This window comes from Eutrigla gurnardus (genome assembly GCF_963514095.1).
Source record: "Eutrigla gurnardus genome assembly, chromosome: 11".
NCBI classification, from domain to species: Eukaryota; Metazoa; Chordata; class Actinopteri; order Perciformes; family Triglidae; genus Eutrigla; species Eutrigla gurnardus.
Genome location: NC_139925.1, coordinates 6,336,739 through 6,349,162, shown reverse-complemented (window position 1 = coordinate 6,349,162; position 12,424 = coordinate 6,336,739). Strand labels below are relative to the sequence as shown.

Genomic DNA, 12,424 nt, shown 5'->3' with positions numbered 1-12,424 from the left:
TCGAATAATTCTGTTACTCAGGGAAAATGTCTTTTCTTTGTGAAGACAAAAAAAAAAGAGAAAACACTGGAGCAGCTTGTGGTGCATTTGTTCTGTAACATGTCTTAATCAATAGTTAGAAGCCTGATTAATAATAAGAGCGGGTCATAATTATGCTTTGGTAAGAGGCCATCATGTAGGTCATCATCATTATGCCTGGCGGAGCTCTTTGCCAAACACATACACGATTTCCTCATGACTCAGCCTCCTTCCTGTGAAGCCGAGGACTCTGCAGGACCGGGGCCCAGGTGGGGAGCCAATAATACCACATGTTAGGAATCCGGAGATTACGGCAAAGCAATCTTATGTGCTTATTTTATCTCGAATCACTCCAATTTCATAATGGAGCCTCTTCACCGCATCGCTGAGTGGGAAATACTGTTGTGCGGTTGTTCTTTTTAATTGCTCGATGCCTTTTCTGTGTGAATTCCGGATGAAATGAAGACATAACGTGTTATTCAAAAGGAATGCCGAGAGCAAATCTGTTGAAAAGGTTTTTCTATTGGGTATTCTACTTGACACATTCAGGGAACAGAAATCTTTTGTTCCACATTCTCCATCTCACGGTCTTTGCTCTCCTATGAGAGGAGCAGGACCTTAACAATAAGGATTCCATGCACATTGTCACCACCAGGGGGTTTCATGGATGTTATATTAGATATTAAGTGAGGGTACCTGGCATTTCAAGCTGTGGGCCAAAAAAAAACCCCATGAAACAAGATTCTCCCCCCTAGTGTTCGCTCCGGCAGGCACTTCATTCATATAACATGGTGACTAAACCTTTGGGCTCTCCTAGGTCCACCTGAATGTGAAATGAAAAGGCCAGATATAGGTACAGTAATAGCCGATTTAAATTTAAATCTGTCTGGCGGTTCTGACAGTCATGGCATCATTCATAAAAGGCGAGTGTGACATTTACGATAGCAAGGTCGCCGGTTGACAATGAAAGAAATGTTTAATCTGCTAAATTACCCCACGAAATGATTACTTCAGTAGGCCTACTTCATAATGATTTAATGCTAACATGTCGTATAATTTTTAATTAACTTGGAGCAGGAATAGGAATGTGGAAGGTGGGGGCTCAACTCGGGGAGCAGCTCCACATTCAAAATCAGGTGTTACTGAGGCAGAACGTATCTTACACCCCCGGGGGGTCAACGTCCAGCATCAAAGCAGCACAATCCTGCACTGTTAGAGCTAATACATCTCTCTCTCATAAAAACCCATGCAAGGTGCCTCCTGAATTGCTGAGCAGGCTCTAAATTGAGCCAGTTTTAAAATTGTGAGTCAATCAGCAGAGGCCAGGCACAGCGCGTCAGCCCTCGTTAGCTGTGACCTTGGGAGATAATAATGGCACTAAACTAGGTGTATGCGTGGAGGTAATAGCTCCGTGATTAAAGAATTATGTAGGAGAGCATAAACATCGGTGTGTCTGCCAATGCACACAGTCGTTCACTCACCTGAGCCTGGGGGAGGACGGCCGCGGTCTCCATAGCTGAGAGGGCAAGACTTGGAACTTTGTGTGTGCCGAGTCTGGATTCGGTCTGCGCTGATGTCATAAACAGTGTTTCCCACACATTGACGAGACTATGGCGGACCGCCATCGTCTAATTTAGGCCGCCATAGTCTCAATGTTCGCCCAAAATTATTTTATCAAGGCAAATGGACTTAACTAGCGGCTCTAATGATAGGCCTAAACAGGAGGGCAGCAGCGCTTATTATAAGGGGAAATCCTCGCGGCTGGTTTGGCTCATCAACGTTCTGTTTTCCCCGTCGCCATGGCAATATCCGCCTCACCCCCCCTCAGCTGGCGAGTTTTACAGTGCATGCGCGTATGTCAAAACCAAAACACCAAGGAAGGCTGAGGAATAGTCACCCACTTATATTATAATAATAATAATAATAGTCATAATAAACTAATAGTATAAAGGCTCAGCACTGTACATTTAGTGTGTCAACATTTGTATCAGTACCAGCAATTTGTAAGAAATTGGTCAGCAATTGATATTTTGGTTCTCAAAATTCACCAAAATTGATGCATTAAAATCAAACCTATTCAAAATGTTCTCCCGGGGAGCATGCCCCCTAGAGGATCGCAAGCCCCCCTACCATAGTCTCCAAAAATCCTGTGGGAAACACTGGTCATAAGTGCATAAATACGGGCCGACTGATTGGTCGGCCCGTTCCCTCTTTGCTGCCATCAAACCACAAACAATGCCGATCATAAATACATGCTAAGCAGACGGGGACTTTTATCAATATTCAGTTCTAACTCTACACGTACCCCTGGATGTAGACAGACACTCGTGCACTTCTGAACCACACCAAAGAACAACAAACACTCCCAAGGCTCCCCATACCTGTCAGCTCTCCGCCTGATGCATTCTCTTTGATGAAACACACGGGAACCGACGCATGAACAAAACCCCGGGACGAGTCGAGCTCGCTATGTTTCAAGGTGAGGAAAAGGTTTACGTCCCGTTATAAAGAAGATACAACTCAAGGTGATTTAATCACTGTTTTTTAAATGACATCATTCACAGTAATGTCATTAATGAACCAAATACTTTTTTATTGTATAGAAGCTCCCTTTTATTAATTTGAATAGAAGTAATGTGTGTGCGATGGGGAGTCTGATGAAAAGCTGATCTCGGCGTATTTATTCACCGAAACATTAAGAATAAGAGGAACCTTTAGCGGCCTGACAGGCTACTAATTTGTATGTCTGAAGGGGCCGATGTAATATACTCCGCTGCGTCTTCGTCTCTGTTGCCGTGCTCATAATTGCTAGTTAGTGTAAGAACAACACATAACCAAGTGAATCATTCCTCGGGTGCCATTTATCTTTATCCGAGATGCCGTCGGATTGTCTACCCTTGAAAAAAAGGTTTCACGTGGGGAGCGACAGAACGAAATGTCCCCGGTGTGTCGGACCCACGATGGAGAGAGACCTTGTACTCGGAACCAAACACATGTGTTTGACCGGGGAGCCGTGATTGAAGGATAATTGGGCGCAAGCTTGTTGAAATGGAACCCTGCGATGCACCAGGAAATTCCAGTTTCATGGACGCAGCCCTGGCAAGGTCGACGCCGGGCTCGACACCTGGCTTCAGAGGGCGCCGGAGAGCGAGAGCTTTGAGGACGAACTATGTCGTTTTTTGGATGCAGATGCGTGTTAAACATCTCCACTTGTAATTGTAAGTGCATTAATGGAATTATTTAAAACATTTTCCAGCAGCATAATGCATCGCCAGGATTTGCAGGGGCCGGATGGAGGTCTCGGAGCTGACTTTGATGACGATTTGCACATGACTAGACACAAAAGGGGGTCCCCGCTTATTAATTTATTCGTGTTGGTTGGATAATCCCACCCAGTGGCGTCGACTCGGGGACGACCAAACACACCAGAGCAGCACGAGGCGTCACCCTGGGGACGGTGCTGCATCAGTAATGTGATGAATGAGAGTTTGACAGCTCTGTCCGGCTTCACTGACGTACACACACACACACACACACACACACGCACACACACACACACACACACAGTTGGCTGGACTGACTCTGCACGGCAATTAACCATAATGATGTAAACAAGAAGTCATTCTACCGAGGTCCGCTGCCGTTGAACAGCAATCTGTTACAGTATCTGTGAGATCGGCGGGATTTACTCTGCTGAGGAGCAACCGTCGAGGCTCTGAGAGCGGTCTGCTTTGCATGTTATCTATTTAACGTCCCCCTTTATCAGCTGCTGGATGGAAACGTTTGATGACGCTGTGTTTCGGACTGAAGCGCCCACTCCAAACAGATGGGAGCCTACTGGAGGAGAAAAAAACGGGCTTTTGGTTCCTTTCGTTGGGATTGTGTACAGTGGAGGAGGCTTCAAAGCCAAACCAGACGCCGCCGTCCATGAACGTCTCCACTCCAGTTGCTCTCTTGTCAAACAATGCCATCCGTAAGCAGCCCCTCCAAAGACAAACGCCGTGAGACTCATGAATGAGACTGTTGCTAATCAGAGCTAAGTGTCACTCAGCTATTCTCTCCTCGGGTAGATCCCTGAGCCTTTTTTTATTCTCCGTACGTCAAAACCAGCAGCTCTGTTGTGAGGCAGACACAAAGATGAGACGGAGATGCTTTTTGTTTTGTATCGCTCACATTCTTCAGGTGTGTTTCCTTAATGCACGCCTTTTGTGGCGTTCTTGTCTCGTGGCGTACGGCGGGGGGGGAAGACATCTGTTTAATCAACAACTTCCTCCGACAGTCCCTCGGTTGGCTTCTATTCTCGGAGAGCGCCGCGGAGGGATGTGAGCCTCATAGACATTCAGGAGACCGAAGCTCCTCACAGCCAGGTACAGAGACAGACACAAATCAGAGTCTCATATAGGTTGACTTGTGCTTTAGTGCTCAAATTATTTGAAGAGCTTTTATTATTGTCACAGCGCATTACTTCAGAACGGAACCGCTGACATTTCCCCCTCGCAGGTAGAGTAGCCTTTGTAGCTAGACGGGGGTTCAGTCTCCCCGGTGATTGCTATGAGGCTTCCTGTGCTTGTAATAAGTAAGACGCTACTAGCATGCTCACATCAGCCCACTCCACGCAGACAGCCGGGAGATTACCTCTTCAATCCCCATCCACTGTGATTACCACTGGAGGTGTGTGGAAATGTCACATTTTACATATCCTGATATAACACCCCGCATTAAAGTTCTGCAGTCTCCTGGAGTGACGAGGGACACTGACGTGGACCTGAACCAGCACCCGCTGGGGTCGCCTCCTTCTCAATCAGGGCACTGGGCTAATTGGGGTTCCAATGGCCATTAAGTGAAGACTACATGGCAGATCACCACAACGGCTATCAGTGTAATTGGATCTAATTGGCCCGGTGTTGGCAATCATTTGAATCAGACAAATAGCACAGACTAATTTAAATGGTGACGTGACCTTTTGAAAGCTTCAGTCTAATTAACCTTTGCGTTGCGTGCAGGTAGTGTATGTGGAAGTGGGCTGGGAGCAACGACTGGCTCACTGGTCACAGAGAGGGTTGGGTGTTATAGTCCCAGTCGGCAACATTTTTTTTTTATCATATTCACTGAAGCCGACACTACGCTCCGATAGAACATAAATCATCCGGTTTTAGAAAAAAAAAACACGCCTCTACGTGCACGTAGAGCCCTGATCATCCTGTCCAATCAGCACGCAGGGCTGTGTTCGTGCACACACAGAGCCCCTCCCCCCTCGGGTCGTACCACTATCACAGGGGGGAGGCGGAGGGAAGTAGCAACAAGCTTCCAATTCCTCGTTAAAAACCGAAACGAGGAGGTCCAAAACAACCAAGGAAAAGAAAACACCGGTGGAAAAGAAGGAAAAAAAGAAAGATGGCGACGGTGCCCGTGATAAAACCAGAGTCAACATCGGACCGACGTTTTAAAGGTGGCGTGATCTAAGGGATTTCAAAGGGCACGAAGTCGAGGGGGAGGAGCTCGGTGGTCGTGGGGGAGGGGCCTGAGAGTTGGAAGCATGTACAGAAGTGGCTCATTCAAGCTAGGTGTCCATTTCTTCTCTAGATTCAACTCAAACTGAATCTGCAATTTGACAAAAGGAACAAACCACACCGAAGGAACAAAGCAAACCCGCCCAGTGGCAAAGCTTTAAAACAAACCCAAAAAAGGCCAACTTTTAGATGTGAGACAAAAACGGGTAGAAGAAAAACCTATTCACCTGACATCAGAGGAAGCAGATTTTTTGTTGCCTCTTTCTTTCCCTGGCCTTCATACTATGACATGAGGGGCTTTATCTTCATAGAGCTCAGGTACATGGAGAATAGAGCTGCAATCAAAAGGTACGTGGCCAAAGTGTGCAGAAGGCTAAACACTGATATTTAGTAGAATCTCTGTAAATCATGAACAGCAGGCACTTCTCTGTCTTCACTTAAAAAAGGCGCTACATAAAGTGACTGCATCTGGCTGGGAAGGTCTGTATAGAGTCCACAGTTTAGCTGCAGATTAAATCCTCCAAATATTGCCATAAAGAAAATGACATTGAATGGATTCCAAGTAAAGTTGGATGGAATTGCGGGTGGTGGAGACACAAAGACCGACCGCGTTGTGTAAGCATATCAGCAGTAAACCTCTCATTATTCTATCGCAATTAACGGCACAGTTTACTTTGCTGTGATCAGAAGCCAAGTATGTGCACAAGCGGGCCTCCATACTTCACTCGGCCATTATATAATTAAATGCGGAGTCGCCGGCACTCGCGGACACGGAATTTACGAGGAAGGGGTAGGGGTGAGAGGATGGAGGGAAAAGTTTGCTCACGATCTGTTCAGTGCATAAATGAAAATTAATTAATCACTTGGGGAGCCGGCGAACCAAAATGGGATAAAGTGGAGAACAAAGTCGTTAAGTTTGATATGGTAGTATTTGGAAACATAAATAATGACAAAAGACCCTCCAGTGCACTTAAACACAGCAGTAAAAAACACATTTTCAAATATCGCCGTTGACCTACATTAATAAAGGTGGAACAGTAAAAGTTGTTTCATATCATTTCCTTTTAAAACTAGTCGAGCAAAGAGTCAGCCTGCCCTCCAAACCCCAGCGTGGCGCCGATGGACGCCTCCTCGGGGGCCACGGTCACTTCTCCCGGCGGTGCAGGCGTTTCTTCTCCGCCCGCCGTTAAACAGACTGTCGTAGCGGCGGCTATCGGCTGTCATCTTCAAGCAGCGCCCGCACGCTGATGTGTCACCGTAAGATATCTGTTCGCAGGAATGCATTCTGGGGAACGCCGTCGGGCAAAAAAGAAAAAAAAATGAATGGGAGCTAATGCTCCTAGCATCCTTGGAATGAGCCCATGGAGAAGGGTGGCTAATCCTATCATTCTACACCATTCATCTCCAATCCACTTGGCTTTCAGCATTTTTCTCAACGGGCAATTTGTGGCATCCCCCTGCTGGATCTCCTCGAAGCCAGCGTGTTATGACTACAAAACACTTCCAGGGCCGCCGGGGAGTCAGAGAGGAGGCCACTAAATGCAGTCTGCGACCCCGTCACTGTCCACGCTGACAGCTGCCAGCCCACCGCACGCAGCCAGAAATAGCTTAATGACAGATCCTCTCCGAAAGCATCAAATTGTGGCCTGTCAACGTCAAATAATGAACAAAAAAAAAAGGAGGCTCAGTTGCCCACACGATCATTAGTCAACAACAAAAAATGCCTGCTGTATCTTCATGCCTCCTACCCCCGAAGACTAAGAATCCGAGTTATTTAGTCTCAACAGAACACTCCCCAAAGACTCAAAAGTGAAATGAAATGAAACGATAATGATGTTTTGGGTAAACATGGTTATTCTTTTATTCTAAAAGGTCACAGTCTAAGGGGTGTTTAATACGCTCTCTAAAACAAAACAGAGTCTAAGGCTGAATGGCTTCCAGATGGTGGCGTCCCCCTTCCACACAGTCTGTCTGTTTCTGCCTGACAGATGCTCACGCTCGCTTCCAGGGAAGAATCCGAGCAGCCTTCCATGACTAACCAAGACAGGGGACCTGCATTAACCGTCTCCTCGGCTCCGTGGACTGCATGCCCCCCCCAGGGTCCGACTGTACACGATGCAGCACGTGCATGCACCCACGAGTGCACCGTTTAAAATGCACGTACGCAGACGGGACTCGTTTCTCTTTCACCAGATAATAAAATCCTGATTGCAGGAAACGATTCGTTCAGTTGGAAGAGGATGTGATTGGCAGGTCGCAGTCAGCGGTGAGAAATCTGCATGTGTTACGCGCTGCATGGCACCTTGACAAACAAACAATCATATCTTCATGTGTTCATGTGGTGAGAGTTAATATTTTTATTGTCACACACAGTGGAAACATAGATCACAATGAGCAATGCAATGCTTATTTTGCAGTTTCCCTTCACAGTGACCTCAAATCAAAAATACGATTGAAAAGAATAAAAACTAAAAGGTATAAACGTATATAAATATGTACTAAAGAATAAAAGATAGGCTCTGAAGTTATGGGTGCTGAGTAGAGACATTCCCCAACAATATTTCCAAATGGACCATAATAATGGCACGCTCTGTGTATCCGAGAAACCATGATGAGACCTATTTAATGTGTCCTGGCTCGAGCAAAAAGTATTGATAGCCTGCTAGAGCATCTTCACTCCCTCGGCCAGCGAGCCAGTGTTATTACCACACTACATGTCTGGAATTAATCCGCCAAAAAAAAGAAGAAAAATCCATATTCCCAGCTATATTTCCTTTTTGGCTCCTCACCTGAGCCTCCTTTGAAAGCCAACAACATGCTGTAGTGTAACAAGCATTGAGCAGAGGAGGGGGCTGTTTGACAACGCCATGCTCAACCAGCCCACAGATGCTCCCTCTGCTCCCCTAGTAGGATGTTGCAGAGGCCAGCCGGGCCACGCCGGCATCCTGGCTGTGGGCTGTGGTCAGTCGGAGCCCAGGGAGCTGTGACAGCCTGCTGCTCTTTCAGCCACAGCAAAAAAAAAAAAAAAAAAAAAAAGGGGGAAAAAGCAGTGAAGCGTAACAGTCCTCTAGGCAGGGAGGAAATGAAAGAGGGTTGCCACCACACAGGCACATTCATATATGAGCAGGGAAGAAGCCATAGAGTACAGTATGCATTCACATGGACACATATATATATAGACGCTATCACTTCCCAGCAGGCACTGCAGCCAAATCATTTGGAAAACAGAACTCAATAGGCCATCCAGCCATCGGATATTTACCCAGAGAGTAAGAAAGAGCAGGCGGTGTTAAAGCCTGGACTCTCCACTTCAACGTGGGGGTCAAACGACAGGCTCGGGTTGGTCCTCTAAAGGCCGTCCCCCAGTAAGACTCGGGGCTGCATCCTCCACTCGGAGCGTGCCCTGTGGGCCGCCGGTTGTCACGTAAACTAAAATGTGCCTTCACATTTCTGCCAATATCTGCTCGGCTAATTATCTGCGAGGAGTTTCAAGCCTTTAGCTAAAAGATAATAAATAACTAGATTTGTGTGCAGAGATGCAACACTTAATGCTGAATGCCTCGGGTGTTATAAAATAAAGATATTAAAATGTACTTGACCTGGGATAGTTTACACAAAACATCTTTCCCAATTATCTTTCAAAACGTACACAATGACACAATGGTGTAATTTAAACACCCTGGTAATCCGCTGCTAACACGAGGAAGACATTATGACTTCAGGGACATGAGGATAATCATTTTACTTTATCGTAATGTCAAGAATACAACCTGGAAACTGAAACAACCCCTAAACTCTGCCAGGAACTGCCTAAAAGTTACATTCTCCATCTTCCCCCAGTTGCTTGAGCTTTAAATCAGTGGAGCAGTGATCACACGGGGACGAGGGGAAAGCTCTTCTATCTTCTGTCGGACTTGTGGGGATACTAGTAAACGTTCACTCATACACACTGAGCTGCCCTAAGGTAAAGGAAATGCATTTCCAGCGCTGAACTTCTGTGGTATTCCCAGTAAAGTCCCCGTCTTGACATGCTCCAGTCACGAGGAGGGTTTGATGAGCCGGCTGTGGTAGCCCAACTGTTTGGTAGCCTAAAGCGGGGCTTTGAGCTCCAAGAAACGGGGATTAACTACCGAGCTCTGCTTCTTTTTAATCTTTCATGCTCAAGTTTATTTTGCGTTAGGCTTTGTTTTGACTCCTATTCCTTTGTAATGCCTTGGAATCCCCATTAGGGACCCGGCCGTCTAGGATTCCCAAATGCAGACCGCCCCTCTTTTACTTTTATTTTTTTTCTTTCTTGGCGGGGTGCCCGTCCTCGCTGGGATCTCGTTTCTCTCACACGGCAAAAAAAAAAAAAAAAAAAAAAAAGTAAGATCCCTTCAGATGAGTTAAAATGACTTGGAGTCATTGTGCAACCAAGAGACCCGCGAGACTGACTGTTAACAACAAATTAGGGTTTGAGAACACATTAGAGCCTCTCTTCAAGGAAGTCTTGCGTAGCGAGGCTGGCTACAGTAAAACAAATTACATCAAGGCCACATTCTTGCTTGAAAGAAGTTATTTTTTGAGACTTTTCCGCCGTCCTCGGGAACGAGGAGAGACGGGGTGGACTGTGGCTAAGATAATATAATGAACAGGCTCATCCTACAAGGCCAGTCAATCACATAACACCACTGTTTTCACTGAAGGCCCGGTCAACGCAGAGCAGCTGTATAAATACATTAGACAGGATCCAGGCAGCTCCCAGTGAAAACACAAACTCCCTTTCATAAATATATGGATTATTGGATAAATAAATCAAGAGCGAGGCATAAGCTAAATAACATTTGTGGATGAAGGCAGACGAGTTGTGCTCTGAGGTCTGGGGGTCTCTGCCCACGAAGCCTCCAGCCGAGTTAATCATGCTATTGTTGTATGATATTATGTGATGTCATGCTTGTGGCTCATCATATCTGCTCAGCAGGCGTGCTGCCCGTTTTGATAAAACTTGAGGAAAAAACACTTACCACAACAACTTCAGCCATTTGCTTCACAATCCATTAAATTGCGAGTGTCTGTCGGCACTCGTAATCATATAAGGAATTTGTCACAATCATCTTTAATGAAACAGGCACTCGTCGGAGCTTTCCTCTTTCTGTCGGTGAGTACTTTCATTGATTGGCTTCTGATGAGGCTGTGGGCCAGTAGGCAGGCTGCCGCAGAACATGTGATTTGTGGCTATTTGGTGCGATGCTGATTTGTTTACCCTCTGTGGGCCGGGGCAAATCCATATATCACGTGGACCAGACTGGAACATACGGTCCGGAACAGGCAGGGGTTGGTGTGTGTGTGTGTGTGTGATCAGTGGCTGCCAGCTGTGAATTGTGTGTGCATTGTCTCATCTAAAGCTCTTATGAATCAGCCACATTCACTAAAACCTGTTTTTTTCTGGTGTTTTTTTAAAAAACAGAGGAGGTGGCACAGACGTACCCAAGAATCAACACATGCGAGATGACTCTTTGGTTCCAGACAAAATACCAACATCTACGTCAAGACCATTAGAGGATTTAAGAAAAGGTCACATTTTTCTGACTGAAAAGTTGCTTCTGAAAACATTCTTACGGAAAGACTCGTGTGCTTGTGGAAATATGGAGAGGTGGATGCAAGAGGCCTGCCTTTCATTTAATCACAAGCAGTAAGTAGTCCACATGAAAAGCCTTCATTTGACGAACATGAAACATAACCATGTTGTTGTGTTCTCCGTCGCCTTTGTTTGAATAAAGAAGATTAAGGCTTTTCAGAACTGTATCTGAAATGAAAGATGCTAAATCCTTTTGTTTTTGTACCTTTTCCAAATTTTCCTAAAAAAAAAAAAAAAATTCAAACACAGCTTTTTTCCCCCACTGAAGGCTTATTCACTGTCAAGTAAAGAACACAGAAGCACAGTCTTTCTTTATAGCTGCACAGAACAGAGACACATTTTCCCCCTCAGATGAGGGGGGGAAAGCGTGGCGGGCGTTCCTGTACTCACCACAGTGCTCAAGTCATGCTCCTTCATCAGCCTGAGGGAGTTCTGGTAGCAGGAGGTGAGGTCGTTGGTCTCGGTTGGACCCACATGACCTCTGGCCACCGGGCCCACGGTGTGGATCACATCTGTCACAAGGGGGCGACACAAAAAAAACAATTCAGCACACCAAACGACCGCTGACCCAGTGAAGTGAGAGGATGAGCACAATTCAGCTGAGCGGTCCAGCCAAAGTTTTATCTGCCTAATCGTCGCCATCAAATAGAAAATACGATTACGTTTGTCCTCACAATGAGACAATGGAGGGGCAGAATGAACAACCCCCGGTGCCCGAAATGAACGCATTTATTCAGTAAATGAAACGGCGGCTTAGATAGAAAATCAATTACAAGATTCTTTTATGCTCCTCAAATATTCATATCTCTCCCTGTCCTCTCCTTCCCTTTCCATAGTAATGTCTTTACCTGTCAATCAGCGGCCTCCTCGGTCTGGCCCTGGCCCAGACCCATGGAATGCGGCTTCTTAATTGAATCACAGGAGTGATGACAGAGAAAATAGTAGAAATCTAAGCAGTGACTTGACAGAAACCTAATCTTCTGCGTTCTGCCCCCCGACTATACCCTTGGCCTTCTCGGGGGGGTCGGTCGGGACAGGTCAACATCAATAGACGAGCAGAAAGCTTCTTCACAGGTGCTGCATTCAGGCCCACTGAATGGGAGGATTTCAATGACACACTGAAAAGTATTTCATACTGAACGACTGTATAAAAAAAAAGGCTTTGAATTCCTCACAAAAGGTCACCAAAGTTTGACTCACGAGGCCACGACTCACGGATGTTTCGCCCGAGAAGTCTTTTCTGTCACGCAGCGGAATCGGCTGCTGAGTCTCAATACAT

At 46.1% G+C, this 12,424-nt stretch overlaps 1 protein-coding gene across 3 annotated transcripts in view; it reads right to left on the bottom strand.

The window, feature by feature from the left end:
* macrod2 (mono-ADP ribosylhydrolase 2) overlaps positions 1-12,424 on the bottom strand; it is a 382,263-nt gene that overhangs the window by 104,895 nt on the left and 264,944 nt on the right. For all 3 annotated transcript variants that reach the window (XM_084021577.1, XM_084021576.1, XM_084021578.1), the window contains exon 6: positions 11,536-11,657. In XM_084021577.1, the coding sequence (XP_083877703.1) occupies positions 11,536-11,657 (122 nt within the window). The remainder of the gene's footprint in view (positions 1-11,535; positions 11,658-12,424) is intronic.